General features: G+C 44.0%; 1 protein-coding gene across 3 annotated transcripts in view; it reads right to left on the bottom strand.

Moving 5' to 3' along the window:
* The window catches only part of RPRD1B (regulation of nuclear pre-mRNA domain containing 1B), an 86,143-nt gene that overhangs the window by 5,375 nt on the left and 54,923 nt on the right, over positions 1–25,845 (bottom strand). The window contains exons 7-9 of one of the 3 annotated variants that reach the window (XR_011531083.1): positions 5,668–5,935; positions 4,750–4,831; positions 4,172–4,284 (exon numbers count right to left, since the gene is read on the bottom strand). Coding sequence is in view for 1 of the 3 variants with exons in the window: in XM_070589191.1 (XP_070445292.1) it covers positions 24,157–24,195 (39 nt within the window). In the remaining 2 variants the exon portion in view is untranslated. Of the gene's footprint in view, positions 1–4,171; positions 4,285–4,749; positions 4,832–5,667; positions 5,936–21,007; positions 24,196–25,845 lie in introns of those variants that run through there. The other 2 variants (XR_011531082.1, XM_070589191.1) reach the window with 2 other exon arrangements.

The following is a 25,845-nucleotide window of genomic DNA, read 5'->3' as shown; positions in this document are numbered from 1 at the left end:
CAGAGGAGAGACTAAGGCTGTGGATGACAGGGCCTCATGTCAATCCTAAGAGTGAGGGTGCCAAGCACCCTTTCTAGTGCATTACGCACATTAACTTGCTGGGTCCTTATAACACCCTATAAGGCAGGAGCTAGCATGACTTTCCCCACGCTACAGGTGAAGAAACTGAGGCCCTGAGAGGTTACGTTGAGTCTCTAAGGTCACATGGCTAGAAAATGCTGGAGCCGGGACACCAACCAGGCGGGCTGGGTCCACAGCAATTGCTCCTAACCTCCTGCTCTGTTGCCATCTGTCTCATGATGTGGACTTACAAAATGAGGTCAGAGCAGACCTCCCTGAGAAGCTAATGGGAGAGACGAGACCCTAAGGAGGAGGAGTCAGGCCAGGGAAGGTTTGGGGTGAGCAGGGGTGCTGAGGGCCGGGCAGAGGCCACTTCCCAGGAAGCCGATGATGCCTGAGCTCTGGGACCCTCACTCGCATGGGGCATTGTTCACACAGGGATGGGTGGCAGCTGTGGAGTGTTCAGGGCGGGGAGGGAGCCAGGTTGCTATCAAGAAGCATTTCAATGTAAGCATTTCTGGGAAAGCCTCAAAAACTCTTGGAAGAAAGGAATCTGAAGCCTGAAATTCCCCAGCAATTTGTCATGATTTCTTTTCACATTCTTAACAAATATTCTCTTTTGTGCCCAACTTTATATTCCTAGTTTTCTTTTATATTCTTTTTCTTAAAGATGGTCCCCTCAAATTAAAATTAAAACCATAATGGGATAACACAGCTTACTCACCAGAACGGCTAAAACGAAACAGCCTATATCTATAAATATGCGCACAGAGGGTCAGTAAGGAAGTGGAATGATGGCAACTTTCCGAGCAGCTGAGCGAGGACTCGAAAGCGGGACGGCCACTTTGGAAAACTCTTCGCAGGATCTTCCAAAGCTGAACGTTCATGTACCCTTATAAGGCAGCAGCTCCTCTCAAGGGTGTTTACCCAACAGAAGGGAGTCCATATGTCCTCCAAAGGACATGTGCAAGGACGTTTCTAGGAGCTTTGTTTTGTAATATCCCGAAGCTGGAAACAACCTAAAAGCCCAATGCTAGTCGAATGGCTATGTGAAGGGTGGTACGGGTGTCAGAGGAATAGTGGAGGAACGAGACGGAACGCACTGCAGCTGCGCGATCAGCTTACTGGACCCTCACAAACGCGGTGAGCAGAAGATGCCAGACCCGAGGCGCACACTGAGCGATCTCATTCAGACGAAGTTCAGCATCGGGCAGAAGTCATCTATGGTATTAGAAGTCATGATGGCGGCCACCTTGAGGGCATGTGTAGTAACTGGAAGGGGCACGAGGGGGCATCTGCGATGCCGGTAAGGGTCTGATTCTTGAGCTGGGTGCCAGTTTACACGGGTGTGTTTGGTCTGGGGGATTCGTCGAGCTGCACACTTACGATGTGTGCTTTCTCTGTAAGCATGTTACACTTTAATGAAAACCCCTCCAAGGCCCTCAAAACCTTGACCTGACCTTGAGACCAGAGAAGGATCTGGATTTCATGCAGCAGTCCCCATTAGAGGGTTGGGAGCAGTGGGTGAGGTGATCTCCTTGACTCTTTAGGAAGCTCCCTCCAGCCCCCCCAGGGAGGGCGTGATAGGGTCGGGGTGGAAGTGGGGAGACTTGAGAGGGGCTGTGGAGTGGCCCAGTGAGGGGGGAAAGGCAGAGGCGTCTTCCTCAATGGGACTTCAAGGGCCAGACTGACATGGAAGAGGTGGAGGTGGATGGAGAGGATTGTTTGGGTGAAGATGGGAAGACTGGAATAGAATGGGGCAACCAGTGCAGGGGGCTGTGGGGTACAAGGAGGTCTGGTCTCTGATTATCCCACAAGGAGCCAGGCGCTTTGGCACCACCAGGCCCTGCTCCACCTGGAAACCAACTTTCTTTCAGCCAACTGCCCCCTCATTCCTTCCCAGGCCTGGCCAGCCCTGCTCATGGAGACTCTGAGGGGCCCACAGCCAGCTCTTGGCAGCCACCCAGACCTTCACGGCACTGACTCTCTTCACTCATGACTCTGGTTTTCTTTTTCCTCATTCCTGTTTTATTGACCCAAGCCTTCATCAGGGCCTCCTGGGAGCAGACTTCAAGCTTGACAATGTTGTATCTGGTGTCATTGAGGCCCCTGGTGGTCCTAGCGAAGTGGCTGGTACTAACCCATTTTACAGATGAGGAAAGTGAGGCTTAATGAGGGGCCAAGATCCCCCACCCAATAAGGAGCAGAGCTAGATTTTAACAATAAGAACAATGGCCACTATCATGCATCAGCGCTAATGGTGCCAGCTGCTGGCTAAGCGCTGTGTGTGCATTCACCCGCTCAGCCCTCACAGGGACCCAGCGGAGGAAGCTGCGATTATCAGCACCTCCTTAAAAACCTGTTTATCTAAGTCTTACATACATGAGCAGAAAAATGCACAAATCAGAACAGCCTGATGAGTTTCCATGAGCTGAACCAGGAGACCAGCACCAGGGTTAAAAAACAGAACAACTGATACAACACCGAAAGCACCGCGATGAAAGAGAAGATTGATAGACTAGACTTCACAAACATTTAAAACTTTTGTGTTTCAAAGGACACCAGCAAGAACGTGAAAAGACAACCCAGAGGATGGGGAAAATATTTAAAATCATATCTCTGATGAGTCTAGCATCCAGAATATATAAAAAACCTCTTACAACTCAACAATAAAAAGGCAAATAACCCAACTTAAAGATAGGCAAAGGATTTGAATGGACATTTCTCCAAAAAAGATATACAAATAGCTAATAAACACATGAAAAGATGCTCAACATCATTAGCCACAAAGAGATGCCACTTCACACCAACCAGATGGCTATGATCATTAAGACAGGTAATAACAAGTGTGGGTAAGGATGTGGAGAAATTGGAATCTTCATACTCTGCTGCTAGAAACATAAAAAGGCACAGTTGCTTTGGGAAACAGTTTGGCTGTTCCTCAAAAGGTTAAACATAGAGTTACCATTTGACTCATCAATTCTACTCCTAGTGGAATTAGAGAATAAAACCATGCCCATACAAAAAGTTGAACACAAATGTTCATAGCACCATTATTCATGGTAGCTAAATGTAGGAACAACTTAAATATCCATCAGCTCATGAATGGATAAATAAAATGTGGTATATCCATACAATGGAATATTATTCAGCAGTGAAATGGAATAAAGTAACTGATCCATACTACAACAGGGATGAAACCTGAAAACATCACGCTAAATGAAAGAAGCCAGTCACAAAAGACCACATATTGTATGATTCCACTTAAGTAATGCCCAGAATAGACAGATAGACAGAAAGTAGATTAGTGGTTGCCCAGAGTCGAGAGGATAGGGAGTGACTGCTAAGGAGTACTTTCCTTTTGGTGTGATACAAATGTTCTAAAATCATGTTATGGTGATGTTGCACAACTCTTAAATATGCTTAAAACCATTGATCTGCACACTTTAAATGGATGAACTTTATGGTATGTAAATTATATCTCAGTAAAGTTGTTTAAAAAGAAAAAGATACCCCATGCCTTTTTTCATGTTGTTGCCATATCTGGATTTCCCCTTACCCTCTCCAATTTCTCAGAATGTCCAAAAAACAACTGCTTTCTAAGGCCCAACTCAAATGCCACTACAAAGATTTCCTTGATCCGTTCCCATCAGAAGTAATTTCCCTCTCTCCTCTGAACTCCCACGGACATTCACCTCATTCACTCAGAGATGATTTATAAGGCACCTATCATGTGTCTGGCACTTACTACGTTTCACACGGTTATTCGAGTACCCACCTCCCTCTGCTACTACACTGGAAACTATTGGAGATTGTATCTTACTCCCTTCTGTGCACTCAGAACCCGACAACGTGACTAGCACACAGAAAGTATCCAAGGAGGTATCTGTAATTCGTTCTAAACTTCCTTTTTCTCATATCAGCCCCCTCCTAGGAAATAGCTCTTCAATGGCAGGTTCCAGGCCCAGTTCATCGTTGTATCCCCCATAGAAACAGCCTAGCACTTAGTGGGTTTCTTTGTTGAGTAAACACAAAATGATTAAATGATGAGGATGGCTTGAGTTTCCACCATAACTGTCCAGCCAGAGTTTTGAAAGGAGGTGTGACTTACCTCCAGGTTTGGAGGATGGAGAAGGGAGAAGCGAGGACTTGCAATCCAGATGGGGAACAGCAGAATGGAAGCAGTGTGATCTGCACATATCTGCAGGAAACCATAAAAGGTACCTAGAAGAATTAACAGAGAACCAAGCGGAACTTCTAGAAATGAAAAATACAATAACTGAAACTTAAAACTCAATTATTGAGGTTGATAGCAGATTAGACAGAACTGAAAAGAGAATTAGTGAAACAGAAGATAAATGATACAGAGTACAGCGCAGAGAAATAGATAGATGTAAAACATAAATGAGAAGTTGGGAGGCATGGAAGACAGGGTGAGGAAGTCTAAAATTCTTTTACTAGGATTTTCAGAGGGATACAAGAGAAAAAAAGAGGCAATCATGGAAGAGATAATGGCTGAGAACTTTTCAAATGTGATGAGAGCTAATAATCTACAAATTCAAGAATCCCCACAAACTCCAAGCAAAATAATAAAAATAAATCTACATCTAGACACATAACAGTAAAGCTGAAGAACACCAAAGGCAAAGAGAAAAATCTAACAAGCACCCAAAGAATAAGAGAAATCACCTTCAGAAGAATGACAGGGTGACAGTGACTTCTAAACAGCAGCAATGGAAGCCAGGTGACGTAAAACGATATCTTTATTGTGCTGAAAGGAAATAACCATCCAACTAAAATTCTACACCCACCAAAATGTACTTCAAAAATAAGGGTTAAATAAAGACATTTCAGACAGAAACAGAGCTTTCTGCTAGTGGAACCTCGTTAAAGAAAATTTAAAGGATATACTTCATGTAGACAGACTATGAATCCTGATGGAAGGCTTGAGATGAAAGAAATGAAGAGCAAAGAAACTGATAAATATATCTGAAGTCTACTTGAACATTGGCTGTATAAATAATAATATTAATGTCTTGTAGAGTTTCTCTCTTTTTTTATTTTATAGCATTATAATACTATTACAAAAACTATGGCATATGTGTCAAAGTATAATTGCAGTGTTCTAAAGCCTGGGGAAAAGATCAAAGGTACTGAGTATCTTTAGACTTTGGCAAGTTAAATATTCATGTTGTAATTTCAAAGATAACACTAAACATACACAAACATATATAAAACAATGAATAATGTCTAAATGAGTGGAGGGGGAAATAGAATTTAAAAAATGATCAATCTATAACAGCACAAAAAAGAAAAATAACATAGAAAGTGTGAGATAAAGAGAAAGCACAAAATAAGCTAGTGGGTTTACACTCATATTTATTTATATTAAAGTTCAAAAGCCTAAATGCTCCAGTTGAAAGATGAAGATTGACAGCTTGGATTTGAAAAATCCAGCTATATTTGGTTTATAAGAGGCATACAGGAAACACAAGGATATATTTTATTCCATCCTCTTACTCTCAATCTTTTTATATCCTTGTGTTTCCTGTAACAAAAAAAAAAGTCTTGGTGGCTTAACACAACGAAGGTTTATTTCTCACTCACATAAAGTCCAGCGGAGTCAGGCAGTTCTCAAGGCCATTCTCCTCCACGCATCGACTCAGGGACGCAGCCTTCTCTCATCATATGCCTCTGCCATCTTCATGTGTGGTTTCCACAGATGCTTCTACAGAAGAGGAAGTGTGAAGGTAGCACACTGGCTCTTAAATGCCTTGGGCCAGAAGTTTCATGTATCATTTCCATTCACATCTCTTTAGTGAGAACTGGTGTGTGGTCTCTCTTCTCTCTGAGGGTACTGAGAAGTGTAGTCTGCCTACGCATCCAGAAAAAAGAGGAGAACCAGGGAGGAGTGAGCATTTATAGTATCTACTTAGAGGATGTAAACAAAAGATGAACAAACTTGACCTAATGAACATATATAGACAACTCTGTATCCAAAACCTAATTTTCAAACACAGAAGACAATTTATAAAATTTGTCTATAACCTGAACCATAGAGCCAATCTCACCACATTTCAAAGAACCAAAATCCTATAGAGCATAGCATCTAAACGGCTATTCCTTCTAACCAAGGTATAAACCAACGATAAGAGATACCAGAGGGGCCGGCCTGGTGGCGCAGTGCTTAAGTGCACATATTCCGCTTCGGTGGCCTGGGGTTCATCAGTTCGGATCCCAGGTGCGGACATGGCACCGCTTGGCAAGCCATGCTGTGGTAGGTGTCCCACATAGAAAGCAGAGGAAGATACGCACGGATGTTAGCTCAGGGCCAGACTTCCTCAGCAAAAAGAGGAGGATTGGCAGATGTTAGCTCAGGGCTAATCTTCCTCAAAAAAAAAAATCATTAAAAAAAAAAAAGAGAGATACCAGAAATTTTCCATATGCTGGGAAATTTAAGAATACACTTCTAATAACCCATGGGTTAAAAAAGAACTGATAAAAGCAGCTAGAAAATATTTTGAATCAATTGATAATGAAGAAAATTCATATCAAAATTGGTAGGTGTAGGTAAATCAGTATGTAGAGGGAAAATTTGTTGTCTTAAAAGCATACGTCAGAGAAGAAAAGAAGCTGGAAATTGATAAAATAAACATCCACCCCAGAAAGTTTAAAAAAGAATGTCAAAACAAATCCAATATAAGTAGGAAGAAATAAATAATAAAGGCAAGAACAGAAATTAATAAAATAAGAAAGCAAGGTTAAAACAGTGCTAATCCAACAACGCCAAAAGTTGGTTCTTTGAAAAGATAGTAAAACTAACAAACCCCTGAATGAAATTGGTCTAGAGAAAAAGAAATGGCACAAAAAAATCAATATTAGGAATAAAAAGTGGGACATCACTATAGATGCTGCCAACTTTAAAGAAAAAAAGAGGATTTTTCAACAACTTTGAGTCAATACATTTGAAAATTTAAAAGAAGTGGACTCAAGACAAAATAGAAAACCTGGGGGACCGGCTCCGTGATGCAGGGGTTAAGAGCGCACGTTCCGCTTCAAATCCCGGGTGTGGACAGAGCACTGCTTGGCAAGCCATGCTGTGGCAGGCGTCCCACATGTAGGGTAGAGGAAGATGGGCACGGATGTTAGCTCAGGGCCAGTCTTCCTCAGCAAAAAGAGGAGGATTGGCAGATGTTAGATCAGGGCTAATCTTCCTCGGAAAAAAAAAAAATAGAAAACCTGATTAATCCTGTAACAATTAAGGACATTGAATCAGTTGTTAAAATCCTTTCTAGAAAGAAAACTTCAACTCTAGATGGCTTCACTGGCAAATTCTATTCAATATTCAAAGATGAAAGAATTTTAGCCTTTTTTTTTTATGTGTCAGCCACATTTATTCAGAGGACTTTTCTGCCTGACCAGCTTATCAGCTTGATCTAGTATTCTGTCTAGCTGAGTTCTTTTCCTATTTTTCTTACCCGGCAGGGCCACAGTGCTCATAGATATTCAAATGACATCTGATTAGAGTCTGCACATCTCTTGTCTGGCTTTATGGTCAGACTTTTAAAAATTATTTTGTGGAGGTCATATTGGCTTAGAACATAGTGTAAATGTCAGGTGTACGTTACTCTATTTCAGTTTCTGTATAGACTGCATCACGTTCACTGCCAATAGTCTAGTTTCTATCCATCACCACACACATGTGCCCCTTTATCCCTTTCCCCCTTCCCCCACCTCCTCCTTCTGTGGTAACAACTGATCTGTTCTCCTTATCCATGTGTTTGTTTATCTTCCACATGAGTGAAATCATACGGTATTTGTCTTTGACTAATTTCACTTAGCGTAATACTCTCAAGGTCCATCCCTGTTGCCAATGGCACCATTTTGTCTTTTTACAGCTGAGTAGTATTCCATTGTATATATACCACATCTTCTTTATACCTTCATCTATTGATGGGCACTTGGGTTGCTTCCACTTCTTGGCTGTTGTGAATAGTGCTGCGCGGAACACAGGGGTGAGATTCAAAGAACTTCAGGAACCAAAGAGATTCTTTGAATCGTTGATTTCATGTTCTTTGGATAAATACTCAGTAATGGGATAGCTGGGTTGTATGGTAGTTCTATTTTTAATTTTTTGAAAAGTCTCCGTACTGTTTTCCATAGTGGCTGTACCAGTTTGCATTTCCACCAGCAGTGTCTGAGGGTTCCCTTTTCTCCACTCATTTCTCTCCAACACTTATTTCTTGTTTTGTTAATTACAGCTATTCTGATGGGTGTGAGGTGATACCTCATTGTAGTTTTGATTTGCGTTTCCCTAATAATTAGTGATGTTGAGCATCTTTTCATGTGCCCAATGGCCGACTGTATGTCTTCTTTGGGAAAATGTCTGTTCACACCCTCTGCCCAGTTTTTGATCCTGTTGTTCATTTTTTTTTATTGTTGAGTTGTACGAGCTCTTTATATATTCTGGAAATTAACCCCTTGTTGGATATATGGTTTGCAAATATTTTATCCCAGTTGATGGGTTATCTTTTCATTTTGGTTAAGGTTTCCCTTGCTCTGCAGAAGCTTTTTAGTCTGATGTAGTCCCATTTGTTTATTTTTTCTTTTGTTTCCCTTGCCTGAGTAGACATGCTGTTTGAAAAGTCACTGCTAAGACTCATGTCGAAGACTGTACTGCCTATATTTTCTTTTAAGAGTTTTATGGTTTCAGGTCTTACATTCAAGTCTTTAACCCATTTTGAGTTAATTTTTGTGTACCGTGTAAGATATTGGTCTACTTTTATTCTTTTGCATATGGATGTCCAGTTTTCCCAACACCGTTTCTTGAAGAGATTTTCCCTTCTCTATTGCATGTTCTTGGCTCCTTTGTCAAGGATTAACCATCCGCAGATGGGTGGGTTTATTTCTACACTCTCAGTTCTCTTCCATTGATCTGTGTGTCTGTTTTTCTGCCAGTACCATGCTGTTTTGGCTACTATAGCTTTGTAGTATAATGTGAATTCAGGGAGTGTGATACCTCCAACTTTGTTCTTTTTCTCAGGATTGTTTTGGCTATTTGGGGTCTTTAGTTGCTCCATATAAATTTTAGGATTCTTTGTTCTATTTTGTGAAGAAATGTCATTGGGATTCTGATTGGGATTTCACCAAATCTGTAGATTGTTTCAGGAGATGTTGACATTTTGACTACGTTTATTCGTCCAATCTATGAGCATGGAATATCTTTCCATTTCTTTACGTTTTCTTTGGTTTCTTTGAATAACGTCTTATAGTTTTCAGTGTATAGGTCTTTCACCTCCTTCATTAAGTTTATTCCCAGGTATTTTATTCTTTTTGTTGCAATTGTAAGTGGGATTGAATTCTTGACTTGTCTTTCTGCTAGTTCATTATTAGTGATAGAAATGCAACTGATATTTGTATGTTAATTTTGTATCCTGCAACTTTACTGTATTTGTTGATTATTTCTAATAGTTTTTTAGTGGATTCTTTAGGGTTTTCTGTATATAGAACCATGTCATCTGCAAATAGTGAGAGTTTTAGTTCTTCCTTTCCAATTTGTATCCCTTTTCTTTCTTTTTCTTGCCTAATTGCTATAGCTAAAACTTCCAGTACTATGTTGAATAAGAGTGGTGAGAGTGGGCATTCTTGTCTTGTTTCTGTTCTCAGAGGAACGGCTTTCAGTTTTTCCCTGTTGAGTATGATGTTGGCTGTGGGTTTGTCATATATGGCCTTTATTATGTTGAGGTGCTTTCCTTCTATACTCATTTTACTGAGAATTTTTATCATAAATTGATGTTGGATCTTGTCAAATGCTTTCTCTGCATCTATTGAGATGATCACGTGATTTTTATTCCTCATTTTGTTAATGTGGTGTATCACACTGATTGATTTGTGGATGTTGAACCAACCCTGCATCCCTGGAATAAATCCCACTTGATCATGGTGTGTGATCCTTTTAATGTATTGTTGTATTCGATTTGATAGTATTTTGTTGAGGACTTTTGTATCAATGTTCATCAGCGATATCGGCCTGTAATTTTCCTTTTTTGTGTTGTCCTTGTTTGGTTTTCGGATCAGGGTAATGTTGGCCTTGGGCAATTTTATTCTTTGACAATCTCTTCCAGAGAATAGAAAAAGAGTGAATAATCTCCAATTCATTTTATGAGGCTAACATAATCTGCATACCAAAACACAATAAAGATATGGCAAGAAAGAAAAATCACAGGCCAATTTTACTGATAAATATAAATGAAAAATTCTTAATAAAGTGTGAGCCACAAAAATCCCTCAGTAAATAAAAGGATACCACAACCAAAATAGGCTAATCTCAGGAACACAAGTTTGATTTAACATTAGAAAATCCAGTAATGTAACTCAGCACATAAACTGATTAAAGGACAAAAACTACATGCAGAAAACCACTTGATAAAAATGTAATCTTTGGGGCCGGCCCGTTGGCGTGGCGGTTAAGTGTGCACACTCTGCTTCAGCGGCCCAGCCTGGGGTTTGCCGGTTGGGATCCCAGGTGTGGACATGGCACCACTTGGCACGCCATGCTGTGGCAGGCATCCCACATATAAAGTAGAGGAAGATGGGCACGGATGTTAGCTCAGGGCAAGCCTTCCCCAGCAAAAAGAGGAGGATTGGCAGCAGACGTTAGCTCAGGGCTAATCTTCCTCCAAAAAAAAAAAAATCTAGGAAATTATGAACAGAAGAGAATTTCCATAATTTGATAAAGATTATGTCTGCAGCGAACACAATTAATGGCAAAACATTGCAAACTTTTCCTTTTGTGATCAGAGACAAGTCGAGGATGCCAACTACAGCCATTTTATTTAACATTTTATTGGAGGTCTTATCCAGTGCAGTAAGGCGAGAAAAAGAAACAAAAGATGCAAGATTTGGAGAAGAAACAAAACAGTTATCTTTCCAAGGTGATATAATTATGTATAGAGAAAACTCCAAGTAATCTTAAACGATGTTATTAAAACTAAGAAGAAAATTTAGCATTTTTATTGGATGCAAAGAAACATATTAAAAATATGTTTCTATATAACAACCGACTGAATTATTAGATGAGGCTGCTGGGGGAAGATTTGCACTTGAGGAGAAAGATGCTCTTCTGAGCACTCACAGATGAACCTGTGGGAAGAGGCGACTCCATATGCGAGTGAGCTCCCTGTTACCGGAAGGCTACGTCCACGGGTGCTGGGGATAGAACTTGGGCTCAGAGGGAGAGGCTGGTCCCTCCCGAGGGGCCTCTTTTCTTTCTTTTGGCTCCTCCTAAAGTCAATTTAATCCCTCTGGTAAAACTGGTAACCTGAGCTGGGATTTACCTATCCAGGAAATGTTTGTAACAATCCTTAATCTTATTGCTGGCCACTCCTCCCTCCTAGGCTGTTTTCAAAGAAAATCCACAATGGTGGGTGGTTTCTCTTCCATTGCCTCCTGCCCCCGCCCCACCAGGTTTATCTTCCTTGTTCAAGTTTTCTGGCCCAGCACATGTCTCCCCCAAATGTGGGGGCTGTTGGGCTGGGGTCTTCTTGACAAGCACAAAGGAGGGAGGTCGCTCTGTTCAAAGCCTTCAGACTCCCTGTGGTCTGGAGTCACGTTTTTCTCCAACATCACAGATCTCTTTTATGAAGGCAATCCTTTCTTGCAAACACCACCACGCCGAGCACTGACTCTGTGCCCAGCATCGTGCTGAGGGCTTTGTGTGTTTGACTTCACTGAATCCTCCATCCATCACCACGAGGGAGGGCCTAGGAGGAGCTCCCCACACCACACAGTAAGTGGGAATTTGGGACTGGAACATTCTCAGTTCAGACCACACATTCTGAAATACCACACTACCTGGTTTGGTTTTTGGAACTGTTTTTTTCAAATGAAACTTTACCTGTCCCTGAATGGCACAACACGGATCAGTGGAGCTGCCTTTGCCGGAGCAGGAACAGAGGGCCTGGAGCCCTGCCTCCTCAACTCTCCCACCTTGTCCCCCGCAACAGCTCCCCAAACCAATAAGGCACCGAGCCCATAGCCCTCACCACGGAGGGGCCAAGGGGGCAGAGCGGGTCAGCATGCAGACTTTGGAGTCCAACAGCCCTGCCCTTGCCAGCTACATGACCTTGGGCCTCAGTGTTCTCACCTGCAAAATGGGGCTAACAGGCATTCCTACTTTCGCAGAGCTATTGTGAGGATTAAATGAGATGGTGAACGTGACAGCTCGTCACATCGGAGGTCTCCATACCTGGTGGCTGTGGTCATGGGGCAGTCTCTGGGGTTTGGGGGAGCCCCTCCACACCCCTCTCTGGACTCTCGACACAGCAGAGCTGGGGCGTGAGCTCTGGAAGGTGCTGCAGCTCAGGATCTGAGGCAGTCCTGACCCCTAGCGGGGACACGGCCGTAGAGTCTCGCGGGCTCTACTGGCCGCTCATGCGTCACGGGCAGATGCAGGCAGGCGAGGCTGTTAATAAATCTGTCTGTTTCCAGGACGCCCCCCCCCCCTCCAGGGCTCCTGCTGTGACAGGCACAACAGGAGGGCTGAGGCCCAGCTGGCAGCAGACCCAAATGTTGGCTGAGCTGCTAGATAACCCTGTAATGAACTGTCGCTCAAGCTGGAGGCATTAACCTTGCTGCCGGCCCAGAGCCCTGGGCTCTGGCGTTAACCCTTCCCTTCCCAGTCCCAGGGAAGCGGAGAGCACAGCTTGTGTGAGGGAGGGCTGTATCCATGATCTATGGCTGCCTAACAAATTATCCCCAAATTTAGTAGCTGGAAATAACAAATAATTATTAACTCTCAGGTTCTGTGGGTCAGGAATCTGAAAGTGGCTTAACTGGCTGGTTCTGACGCTAGGTTTTTCCCAAGGCTGCAGTCAAGGTGTCAGCCTTGGTGACAGTCATCCTAAGGCTTGACTGGGGAAGCAAAGGATTCCAAATCCACTCACGTGCCTGTTGGCAGGCCTCCAAAGATCCATTTCTAAGCTCACTCACATGGGCCCGTCTGCAAGGCTGCTTCATGTCAAGGCAGCTGGCTTCCCCCAGTGCAAGCAATGAAGAGACAGCAAGAGAAAGCGCCCAAGATGGAAGTCACAGTCCTTTTATAACCCCACCCCTTCACCCATCACTTCTGACATATTCTATTTGTTAGCTGCAAGTCACTAAGTCGAGCCTACACTCAGGAGGAAATTACACAAGGGTGTGAAACTCAGAAAACAACAGATCACTGGGGGCCACCCAAGTGGCTTCCCACCTCAGGGGGCTGCTGCTGGAACACACAGATAGATCTGAGGCCGGCTCACCCTCAAGTGCACCTGCCCAGAGAGCCAGGAGTGGGCCTCAACTTCTCATTCCATCTATCGCCGAGCCCTGTTGGTTCAAAATCCCAAACAGCTCTCAAGTCTGACCACTTGCTCTCTCTCGACTGCCATGGCTCTGGCCAGGCCCCTATCTTGTCTCACCAGGACGCTGTCCCCCTGTCATCACCTCCTCACTGGTCCCTTTGCATCTGTTCTGCTCCCCTCAATCCCCGCCCATCCCTTCCACCATCACCTGTCTCTTCCTAATAGTATTCAGAGGAGTCTTTTCAAAACGCAGATCTGAACCTGACTTTCCTTGCTGAAAATCCTTGAGAGGCTTCCCACCTTCTCAGCATGAAGACCCAAGTCTTCTCCATGGACGGTGAGACTCTGTGGGGCCTGGCTCACCCCAAACCCCAACAGCCTCACCTCACAACAATGCTGGCTCCGCTCAGTGCCTTGACCGTGCCTTGTGCCCTCCCGACACAGGCTTTGCACATGCTGTTCCTCTTTCAGGAACGCTTTTCCTGTCCCCTTCACCTAGTTAACCTCACATCACCGTTTGGATCTCAGCTCAAGAGTCACTTTCTTGAAGAAGCTGGCCCCGTCCAGCCCTGACTAGGTTCCAGCCTCCTGCTGGAAACCCACCCTCTTGTCACAGCACTTTACTAGGCACGCCGTTTCTTTATCTGATTAACCACTGTCTGAGTCCCCCCAGGACTGCAAGTGCCATGAGGTCAGGGATTGTATCTGCGTTTTTTCCCACTTCGGATATATATTTTTCAAGAAACGCAACAGCCTTATCCAGGATCAAAACTAAGCTGCCTCTACTTAAAAACTGAGCAGTTATTACAACTGAAAGCCAGAAATTTAAGTAGTTTGTTTACAAAGTTAGGGTTCTAGCAGTAAACATGCTTAATCATCAAAAGAAGTATCTTCTTCATGAGGGAATTTCAGCAATAAGTTAACGTTATTTTAGGAACAGCAGAACCTCCCTCTCCCCTCCAAAAAAGGAGAAACTAGAAAATAGCATTAGAAAACAATTTTTCCATGGGTTGTGTCAACTTAAAAGGTAAATCGGCCAGTTGTTTCACTTGCAAGATGAGTTTATTTGGGAACAACCAAAAGAATTGCAATTTGAGACCCGTGCTGGGATGGACCACAGGCAAATCCAGAGAAACAAAGGCAGGGACTTGCTTTTAGGGAGGAAAAGAGGGAGTTGGGAGGGGCTGTAATAAACAGAGTCTGTTGGAGGACACCGGGAGTCCCAAGCGCAGAGGCTTTTCACTGGCTGGGTTGCTACAGTCTCTCATTGGCTGGGCTGTTGCCAGGCGGGAGAGAAATCTTCCTTCCTCCTGCTGGGTGGTAAAGCGAAGACATCTTCCTGTTGGAGATGGTTTGGAGGTATTGACCATGTGTGTTGGGGCGTGAGGGCTCCCCCTGCAGGCCTTCCTGACTCCAATTTAGTTGAGGTTTCTTTTATTAGTTTCATGGTTCCTGTTAGACCTAAAACTCTCAATATTCTGAAAAGTCAAAGACTTCCATAACCAGGTACTAAAGGAATTTCCTTTTTTTTCGATCCACAGTACACAGACACACACACACACACACACACATCTACACCCTGAAAAGCTGTTTTTATGCAAACAGGCAATAACTTATATGGGTTTCAGCAAACGCTTTTGGGCTAGGGAGAAAATTCCCCTTTGACCTCATGCCAGGAGGCCACCTTCTCCCTCTCTGCAGAGTCCCGGCGCAGAGCAAGGCACACAGTGGGCATCTCAGCGGAGTCGGAGGCATCGCACTGCCCCAGAGGGAGCCCTTGCAGGCTCACCTGTCCCACCACCACCCCTGAGGCCCAGCCTGGCTACCTGCTGGTGCCCCCTCTGCTACCTTTCCACTGGAAGAAGGACAGGGAGGGCCCGGGTTGGGTGGAGGGAGCAGGGGGACTTCGCAGGGTGGGTTCCTTCATTCAGCAACTGGCCCGGACTTGCCGGTCCACAGTGGCTGCTACACTAGCCCAACAAGAGATCCTTCTTCTGGGTGTGGCCTCCCCGCATCCTTGAGATGCCCAGGCAGTTCTTGCCACCATATTGTCAACAAGCCACCTGCCCAGAGTTCTGGTCCTTTCCCGTGCCTGTATCTGGTTTTGCTAGCTGCATCCATAGTGCCTGTCACCAGTGGGTGCTTAAGAAACATCTGTTGAATAAAAAAAAAATTAAAGTCCTTGTGTAGATGATAAAACTACAACTTTGAAACAAAATTCAGGGGCTGGCCCCGTGGCCGAGTGGTTAAGTTCGCGTGCTCCGCTGCAGGCGGCCCAGTGTTTCGTTGGTTCGAATCCTGGGCACGGACATGGCACTGCTCATCAAACCACGCTGAGGCAGCGTCCCACATGCCACAACTAGAAGGACCCACAACGAAGAATATACACCTACGTACTGGGGGGCTTTGGGGAGAAAAAGGAAAAAAATAAAATCTTTTAAAAAAAAAAAAAAGAAACATAATTCATGGGAATCACGGAACTCCAGAGCTCCAAGGGGGCTCAGAAACTAGCCAGCCAACCTCCTTGCTTCAGAAGAGGAAACTGAGGCCCAGAGACAGGGAGGGACTTCCTGGGCTGCAGAGAGAGTGAGAACAGGGACAAGAAGCCAGGCCACTGGTGTGACCTCTCACTGGCCATTTTCCACCTGTCATAAGCCCCACCTGCTTTCTCTCACCAGCTAAACTTCACCATTGGCACTTGACGAATGCTTTCAGATCACCTCCCTCAGCCCTGAGACCTTGGCACAAAGACTCTGGAAGCCGCTGGCAAAGCCTCCTTTCTGGTAAGTTCTTTTCTTAGTTTTGGAACTACCTGAAGATGCACGACCAGTCCTGAAAACTGTTTCAACCCCAAATCAAGAACAAGTGCTGCTTTTGAAAATTCTCCATTTTGGGTTAACTCTCAAGTGGAGCCCTACACCATGTGATCTGGCAAGGACCTGAGATGTTCTGGGCCAATTCCAGAAGGGGAAGCTGAGGCCAGAGAAGGACAGAGACTTTCCCAAGGTCACACAGGGAATCAGTGACAGGGCTGGGACCAGAACCCGGGTCTCTCTACTCTCAGGCCCATGCTCCTCTCTCTACAGCAGGCTGCAAGTCGCCGGACTGGATTAACTTGAAGGTCCCTGCAGACTCTGATCCGAGGCTAACAGATCCTTCTTAGAACAGGATCCTTCTTCAGACTGCGGTCAGCTATGGAGACACCTGTTGCAGGTCCTCAGCAGAGAGGAACTCTTCTTTCATTCCAAGTCATTCCAAGAACAAACAAACTGGTATTCAAAAAAAAAATCCAAACTGGTATTCAAATTAGTGGCCAGCATTTAAAAACTAAGATATTTTTACATACAAATCCAGATTTCCACCTTATCTTAGAGAAATCAGACAGTGTGGCAATAATGGTCCTGCCCTCCAGCATGCCAACCGCTGGCTGAACTGCCCAGCAGTTGTCACACACTCGCTGTCCCCAGCTGGCCAAATTGCCTCCTTTCTATTGCCTTCCCAGGCCTTGAAGGCATTTGGGTTTGCAGCCCCTGTCCTACTGCACTTGAGAATTCCCCAGAGAAGTGGTCACGTAGGCACTGTTTGCTGCCTCCAGGGACAAGGAATTGATACCAGTCTGTACTGTGGCTGGTCAGTGGATCATGGTGGGGAGGCAGAGCGTGATTTGAACCACGGCTTATCTGAATCCATGTACAACAGGTCATGCTATAATGTAACTCCAGAGCCTAATAAACTTTAATTGCCTCTCCAGGCTTGTTTTGGCTGAGGCAGATAAGAAAGCCACTCTTGGGAATGACTTCACAGACTTGCAGGCCATAGAAATGAAGTCCAGATGCCATTGCATTCCAGGCAAACTAGAGGCCTGGTCCTGACGGCTCTTTTGAAGTCTCAAAGGCAGACACTGCTGATATCAAAAGATATTTTGGATGGTTTGGAGGTTGACCTGTGGGTTCTTGAGCAATGACAGCTCTCAGACAAATTAACTTTCTACGACCTTGCCAGGAATTGTCACCACCACCCATGTTTCATAATCCATGGGAGGAACGGGGGTTCTTATAGCAACGTCAGGCCGCTGAGTACTTCATCAGGAGGTGGCCCGGGGAATCTGGGCAGACACTCTTTATAGAGTTCTTGGCAAGCTTCAAATTTTGAAACTTTAAAATAGCAATGACTTTGTTCCTACCACACTTATCAGTGGTCAAATCTCAAAGTCAACAGAAATATTAGAGTCCAGCACTGTTAGATCTGGGAGGGGCCTTGTGTGTTTCACCTCATTCAACTCTCTACCTTAACTGAGAAGCTCCCTATAGCAACCCAGAGAAGAAGGGTCAGCTAGCCTTGGTTTGGGCAACAAGTCTTCCTAATAATGGGTCAGAAGCTCTCCCCACTGAAACTTCCATCTCCTGCCCCCAGTTTTATGCTCAAAGTAGGAACCATTTTTATGCCTGTCTTCACCTACAGCCACTGAGCACCATCATACTTGCTTCCCCTCTGCAGGCTTAGTCTGCAGGCTAAGCCACACCAGGTCATCCATTCTTCCCTGGGAGGCCTTCATTTTGAGGCCTGGCCACCTCCTGCAATTGGCCAGTGTTCCTCTTCAGCATCTCTTCACAACAGCTGTAACTTTAAGAGGACAGAGTTCTTGCTCCAGGACCTCCAGAGAAGAAGGGCTAACTCCAGCTGTGCCACATTCCAGGTTCACGTGTGCAGAGTTTGCACAGATAGTTCCCTATCATCAAACAGCTTTTATTTATTTAACAAATATTCCTGTAGCAGTATTGCTATACTGGTATTTATTTAACAAATACGTTAGCATTATTGATTTATTAGGTCCCCATAACCCTATGAGATAAAGTTTATTATCATCATCCCCAGTGTACAGATGATGAAGCCAAGACACAGGGAAGTGAAGCCACTTGACCAAAGTGCCAATTAAGCGAGGAGACTGGAACTCAGACTCAGATCGTTGGAGTCTGGAGCTGGTGCTTGTAACCTGGGCTGCCTCTCCATGCAGTTGTTAACATTAAACATGGGGATGAAGGCCTCCAGAGAGATCTGGAAACACTGTCTTCCTGATAAGTCAGCCCTATGCTGAGAGGACAGGTGACTCATCTAAAGTCACTCATTCTGCAGTGATGGAGTTGGGACTTCAATTGGGTTCCAAATTCAGGGCTCTTTGCTCTAGCCAGAGCGTGCTGAGTGGACTAGTCAGATTTAATTAGTGGAATCCTCCAACGTAGCGATTTCACAAAGATCCTATCCAGGAAAGTGAGATGCATTCTAGTCTGGCTTGAAGCCCATATGCATGTCTGACAGGCCACAATTATCCAGTGGGTCTCTGGGCCACGGAGAGAACTACCCAACCTAGACATCTGATATTTTGAAAGTGCACATATTAGAAAATACATGGAGGCCTCATTAATTCATAGCCCAATAATTCAGAAGTCATCATGGTCTCTGCTGGGCTGACGCACACATTATATTGATCAGAGATGGACATACGCTTTCTTGTACAGGGCCAGTTAGTAAATTTGTTGGGAAAGGCAGTCATGCACAGCCTGGTGACCCATGCACATTTGCATAAGAGTGTGGGCCCCAAACACTTCCTTCCAGGAAGATAAGAAGCTCTCAGAGCCTGTGCAGAGAATATCAGCTTGTTTGGAAATATGTCTCCCCTGCTGACAGACTTGATGCGTACTTTTCTGTTCTGCTTTAGTGTGTGCATCAGAGGGAACTCGCCACGCCACTGGTTTATCTGCTCCTGGCGGGAGGGAACAGAGTTCTCCACCAGCAGCATAACGGGGGCACAGGGAGACCGTCTCCCTGCATCAGCTGCAAGACAAGACCTCCCGGCCATGGGGGCCTGATGCTCCCCGTTGAAGCCGATCCAGCTCTGTCTCTTCTCTGTGAGTGAAGTGTGATTCCATCCAGGGCCTGTGTGAGTCGTGTCTTTCTTGGTGACCCCAGCACCTGAAACCATGCACTTTAGATATCTTACTACCTCTGCCTTGTAACTGAGGTATTGACCTATTTTCATGTAATGTGATTGCTGATATGATCAGGTTTTAGCATGTCATCTTCCTATTTATTTTCTATTTGTGTCATCTGGTCTTTGCTGCATTTTTCCTTTTTGTTGCCTTCTTTTGGAATGATTGAATACTTTTTATGATTTCATTGCATCTCCTTTGTTAGCTTATTAGCTACAACTCTTTGTTTTATTATTTTAGTGGTTGTTTTAGACTTTTTAATGTACATCTTTACCTTATCACATTCTACCTTCAAGTGACATTATAATATTTCATAAATACTATAAAATCTTTATAATACTATACACTTCCATTTCTCCCCCTTCTGACCTTTTATGTTATTGTTGTCCTATATTTTGCTTTTTCGTATGTTGTAAACCCCAAATACATTATTCTTTTTGTTTAAACAATCATCTTTTAAAGAGATTTAAAAAATATGAAAAAGTTCTATACTTCCCCATGTAGTTATCATTTTCAGGGCTTTTCATTCAGATCCAGATTTCCACCTGGTGTCATTTTTCTTTTGTCTGAAGAGTTCCTTTGACATTTCTTATTGTTCAGGGCTAGTGGTAATGAATTCTTTCAGCTTTGAAAAAGTTTCACTTTCATTTTTGAGAGACATTTTTGCTAAATACAGAATTCTAGATTGATAGGGTCTTTGTCCCTTTAACACTTTAAAGATGCCATGCCATTCTCTTCTGGCTTGCATAGTTTCTGAGGAGAAGTCTGCTGCCGCTCTGATCTGTGCTCCTCTAAGATGCTTCCTTTTACTCTTCACTTTTTACTTCTTACTATTCTTTTTACTTTTTACTTATCACTGGTTCAGCAATTTGACTGTAATGTTTCTCAGCATGTCAAGTTTTTTCTTGTTTACTCTTCTTGAGGTTCACTGAGCTTCTTGGATCTATAGCTTTACAGTTTTCATCATATTTGGGGAATGGCCATTATTTCCTCAAATATGTTTTCTGTCTCTTTCCCTCTTTCCTCTCCTTCTGGTATGTACTTTTGATACTCGGTATTGTCCCACAGGATGTTCTATTCATTCCTTTTCCAGTATTTTTCTCTGTGCTTCATTTTGAATAATTTCAATTTCTGTAAAGCTTTAATTTTACTGATTTTTTCTTCTGCGGTGTTCAATGTGCTGTTAATCACATTCAGTTTATTTTAATTTCAGATATTGTATTTTTCATCTCCTAAAAATTTGATTTAGGGGGCCGGCCCCATGGCCAAGTGGTTAAGTTTGTGTGTTCCGCTTTGGCGGCTGAGGGTTTCACTGGTTCGAATCCTGTGTGCGGACATGGCGCTGCTCATCAAGCCATGCTGAGGTGGCATCCCACATGCCACAACTAGAAGGACCCACAACTAAAAATATGCAACTATGTACTGGGGGGCTTTGGGGAGAAAAAGGAAAAAAAATTCTTTAAAAAAAATTTGATTTGGATTTTTAAATATATCTTATGACTTTCCTCATTATGTTCATGTTTTCCTTTATACCCTTGAATTTTCATAAGCTAACAATAGCTGTTTAAGGTCTTTATCAGCTAATTCTATCATCTGTGTCATTCTGGATCTATTGATGTATTTTTCTTCTGATTCTGGTCATATTTTTCTACATCTTTGCATGCTTGACGATTTTTTGTTGGGTGCCAAACACAGTAACTTTTATGTTGTTGAGTGCTGGGTTTTGCTGTATTTCCTTCAACAGTGTTGGACTTTGTTCTGCCAAGCAGTTAAGCTACTTGCAGATCAGTGTGAGGCCTGCTGGTAAGCGTTTCTGTGGCAGGCTGAGAGCAGCCTTTACCCTAGGCCTAATGCAGCTCCACTACACAGGCATGACCTTCCTGAGGATTCTGCCCAGTGCTCTGTGTATTCCAAGGTCTCTCCACTCTAGGTAGCAGAAACCTCAACTATTTCCAGGCCTATTGGAGCTCTGGGAATGATTTGGCCTACCGCTTTCTGTTTGTTCTTTCCCTGGTCTCATGGAGCTTCATCCCACACATGTCCTGATCAGAACTCACCTAAGGTTCAAGGGGACCCTCTGCAGATTTTTTTTTTAAAGATTGGCACCTGAGCTAACAACTGTTGCCAATCTTTTTTTTTTTTTTTTTCTGCTTTATCTCCCCAAACCTCCCCTGTGCATAGTTGTGTATCTTAGTTGCAGGTCCTTCTAGTTGTGGCATGTGGGAGGCCGCCTCAACATGGCCTGATGAGTGGTGCCATGTCCGCGCCCAGGATCTGAACCAGTGAAACCCTGGGCCACCACAGCGGAGTATGCGAATTTAACCACTCAGCCACGGGGCTGGGCCCCTCTGCAGATTTTCTGATCTCTCTGACACAGTGGGCCTCTTGTTCCCTATCTCTATGCTGCAGACTGAAAGCACCCTCAATGAGTAAGACGGGGAATCACCTCTCTTTGTTTGTCTTTCTTCTCTCAGGGCCTCACAGTTCTATGCTTCCTGATGTTCAATGTCTGGAAACATTTGTTTTATATATTTTGGCTGCTTTTCTAGTTGTTTATGGTGGAGGGGTCCCAATTCCCATAGCACTTAATCCTTCATGGGTGGAACTCTACCCAGTTGTTTCCATTATGGGTTTAGACTTGAAAATACCCTTTAACTAAGAGAAGGTGACTTCACTGAATGTTGTTAGAGACCTTTAAGAAAACCGTGTTTGGAATTGGTTCATAAATATTCCTGAGTTTTACAATTCTACCAAGAAGACAGGCTCTGTCAAGATTTTTATGAAATTTTGAGCTGGGAAGGGATCTTCAAGGTTAACCTGATTGATCAAGTCATAACCCATTACTTAAATTCACTTTTTAAAGTGTTCAAGATTTTGACAAGGGTGCCAAGACCATTCAGGGGGAAAGAATAATCTCTCCAACAAATGGTGCTGGGAGAACTGAATATCCACATGCAAGAATAAAGTTGAACTCTTACCTCACACCATATACAAAAAGTTAACTCAAAATGGATCAAACACCTAAATATAAGAGCTAACAGTATAAAATCCTAGAAGAAAACATAGGAGTAAATCTTCGTGACCTTAGATTTGGCAACATTTACTTAGATGTGAGACCAAAAGGCACAGCTACAAAAGAAAAATATAGATAAATTGGAATTCATCAAAATTAAAAACGTATATACATCAAAGGACTCGATCAAGAGAGTGAAAAGACACTCATAGGATGGGAGAAAAAATTTGCAAGTCACATATGTGATAAGGGTCTGGTATCCAGAATACATAAAGACCTCTTACAACTTAACAACAAAAGAGGGGCTGGCCCTGTGGCCGAGTGGTAAAGTTCACGCGCTCTGCTTTGGTGGCCCAGGGTTTCGCTGGTTCGGATCCTGGGCGCAGACATGGCACTGCTCGTCAGGCCACCTTGAGGCAGCGTCCCACATGCCACAACTAGAGGGACCCACAACTAAGATATACAGCTGTGCATTGGGGGGATTAGGGGAGAAAAAGCAGAAAAAAAAAAAAAGGAAGATTGGCAACAGTTGTTAGCTTAGGTGCTAATCTTTAAGAAACAAAAACAAAAACAAAAACAACAAAACAACAAAAGAGACAACCCAACTCAAAAAAGGGCTGAGGACTTGAATAGACATTTCTTCTATTCTTCTTCTGCCCATAAATGGGCAACAAGGCATGTAAAAAGATGCTCAATGTCATTCGTCATTGGGGAAATGGAAATCAAAACCACAATGAGGTATCATTTGATATCCACTAGGATGGCTATTGCTATGGATTGTGCCCCCTCCCAAAACAGTGATGTTCAAGTCCTAACTCCCAGTATCTGTGAATGTGACCTGATTTGGAAATAAGGTCTTTGCAGATTTAATCGTTAAGATGAGGCCATTGAGCTTAATCCAATTTGACTGGTGTACTTGTAGGAAGAGAGAAATTTGGGTAAAAACACAGAGAAGGAAGACGACCATGTGAAGATGGAGGCAGAGATCCGAGTTACACTGCCACAAGCCAAGCAGTGCCTGTGGCCACCAGCAGTTGGAAGAGGCAAGGGAGGATCCTCCCCTAGAAGCTCTGGAGGGAGCGTGGCCCTGCAAACTCCTTGATTTTAGAATTCCAGCCTCTCGAAGTGTGAGACAAGAGACTTGTTTTAAGCCACCCAGTTTGTGGAACTTTCTTACAGAGCCCTAGGACACTAATACAGGTATAATTTTAAAAATAGAAAGTAAGTGTTGACAAGAGTGATGGTTAATTTTACGTGTCAACTTGGCAGCACCACGGTGTCCAGATATTTGGTCAAACGTTATTCTGGATGTTTCTGTGAACATGTTTTTTGGATGACATTAACATTTAAGTTGATGGGTTTTGAGTAAATCAGATTACACTCCATAAGGTGGGGGGGCCTCATCCAGTCAAAGGTATTAATAAAACGAAGACCGACATCCCCCTCGAGCTAGAAGGATTTCTGCCAGCAGACTGCCTTTGGGCTTGAACTGCAACTCTTTCCTGGGTCTCCAGCTGCTGGGCTCCCCTGCAGATTTTGGCCTTACCGAGCTTCCACAATCGTGTGAGCCAGTTCCTTAAAACAAATCTCTCTCTTTCTCTCTCCACGCCCTGTTGGTGCTGTTTCTCTGGAGAACCCTGACTAGCAGCAAGAATGTGGAGAAACTGGAACCCTCATACATTGATGGCGGAAATGTAAAATGGTGCAGCCCCTGGGGAAAATCATTTGGTGGTTCCTCAATTAGTCAAACATAGAGTTACCATATGATCCAGCAATTCCACTCCCAGGCATATACCTGTAAGAATTGAAAACAGGTGTTCAAACAAAAATTTGTAAAAGAATGTTAACAGCAGCACTATTGACAACAGCCAAAAGGGAGGAAGAACCCAAATGTCCATCAACTGAAGGATAAACAAATGTGGCATATCCGTACAATGGAGTATTACTCAACCATAAAAAGGAATAAAATTCTGATAAATACTACAACATGGATGAACCTTGAAAACGCTATGCTGAGTAAAAGAAGCTAGACACAAAGGGTCACGCATTGTATGATTCTATTTATATTAAAAATCCAGAACAGGCAATTTCATAAAGACAAAAAACAGATTAGTGGCTGCCAGGGGCTGGGCGTAGGGGGGTAATGGGAGTGACTGCTTAATAAGCATGATGTTTCCTTTTGAGAGGATGAAGATGTTCTGGAACTAGATTGTGGTGATGGTTGCACAACGTTATGAATGTACTAAATGCCACTTAACTGTACACTTTGAGAGTGATGAAAATGGTCAACATATGTCATGTGTATTTTGCCACAATAAGAAAGAATGTGTTCAAGTGTACACAGAAGGATAATTCAGGAATTCACTAATTATAAACAAACTGAAGTTGTACAGATGTACTTTTTAAGTTAACAAAAATAAAAGTGAAGCAAGAAGTAAAAGTCCTAAAATAAATCACATGTGTGTAACTACCACAACAGACAAGCAGTCTTGCGGAATCACAATCAAAAAGCGACTTCCTTTTTGTCTCCTACTGTCCCTTGAAATCCAATTGTGGTGCTGGTGCAGACCCTGACTCTAGAAGAAAACTCAGGCCTCCACAGCTTCTCTAGTCAGCCTTACTTCATCATCATCAATCTCGTGGTCACACTTAGGGTGCAAAACAGTCTCGACTCAGACATTTAAATGTTCAATCCCACGTTATCATCAAAGTGTCTTGTCCTCTGCAGCTGAGGTGGCTCGGGCATGCTGGGGGGGAAGCCAGCATCACGGGACGGAGGCCTCCTTGGTCTCGGAGGCTTCCAACTCCTCCAGGGATGGGGCAGTGGGGGTGAGGAAAGGAAGGCGAAACAGGAGAAAAACCTTACTGAGGTCTCGTGGTGACGGGGCACTGGCTTGGCGAGTTTAACTCCCTCGCTCTCACGTGAGCCCCTCCGACAGGCCTCAGAGTGGCTCATCCTCTCCCTTCTCCCAGTCAGCCCACCTTTGTCCCCCATCACCAGGGATCTCTCAGGGGGATGCCTCCCCTCTGGCTCTTTGCTTTCTGCTCCTTCCGCAGCACTGCGAGGAGGAAGTTCGCCTCCTTGAGGAGACCCCTCGCCTCTTGGTCAGGCTCTGAGATGACTCCATGCCAGGTCTCTGGCACGCAGCCCACATCCGGGCTTGGGGAGGCGGGCATGCACCCCCTGCCCTGACAAACTCTAGGACTGGGGCTGCGCCCAACTCAGCCACCTCTCCCTTGCTCCATTATCAAAGCACTTCGCCATTTCATCCTCTAGATTTTTCCAGGCAGGGGTCTTTCCAGTCCACCAGATCGCCACCCTACAGGGGACACATACTGAGCTCCACTGAGGCCCTTTTCCCTAGCCTTGAGGTAACGGGCAGGTGGCATCCACTGCTCTCCTTAGGGAGACTCAAAGCACACAAATGGCTCTCTTCAAAGAAAT

Source organism: Equus przewalskii, chromosome 21 (genome assembly GCF_037783145.1).
Source record: "Equus przewalskii isolate Varuska chromosome 21, EquPr2, whole genome shotgun sequence".
In the NCBI taxonomy this organism is placed as follows: Eukaryota; Metazoa; Chordata; class Mammalia; order Perissodactyla; family Equidae; genus Equus; species Equus przewalskii.
The sequence above is the reverse complement of the archived record's forward strand: the minus strand, read 5'-3'. Positions and strand labels throughout refer to the sequence as shown.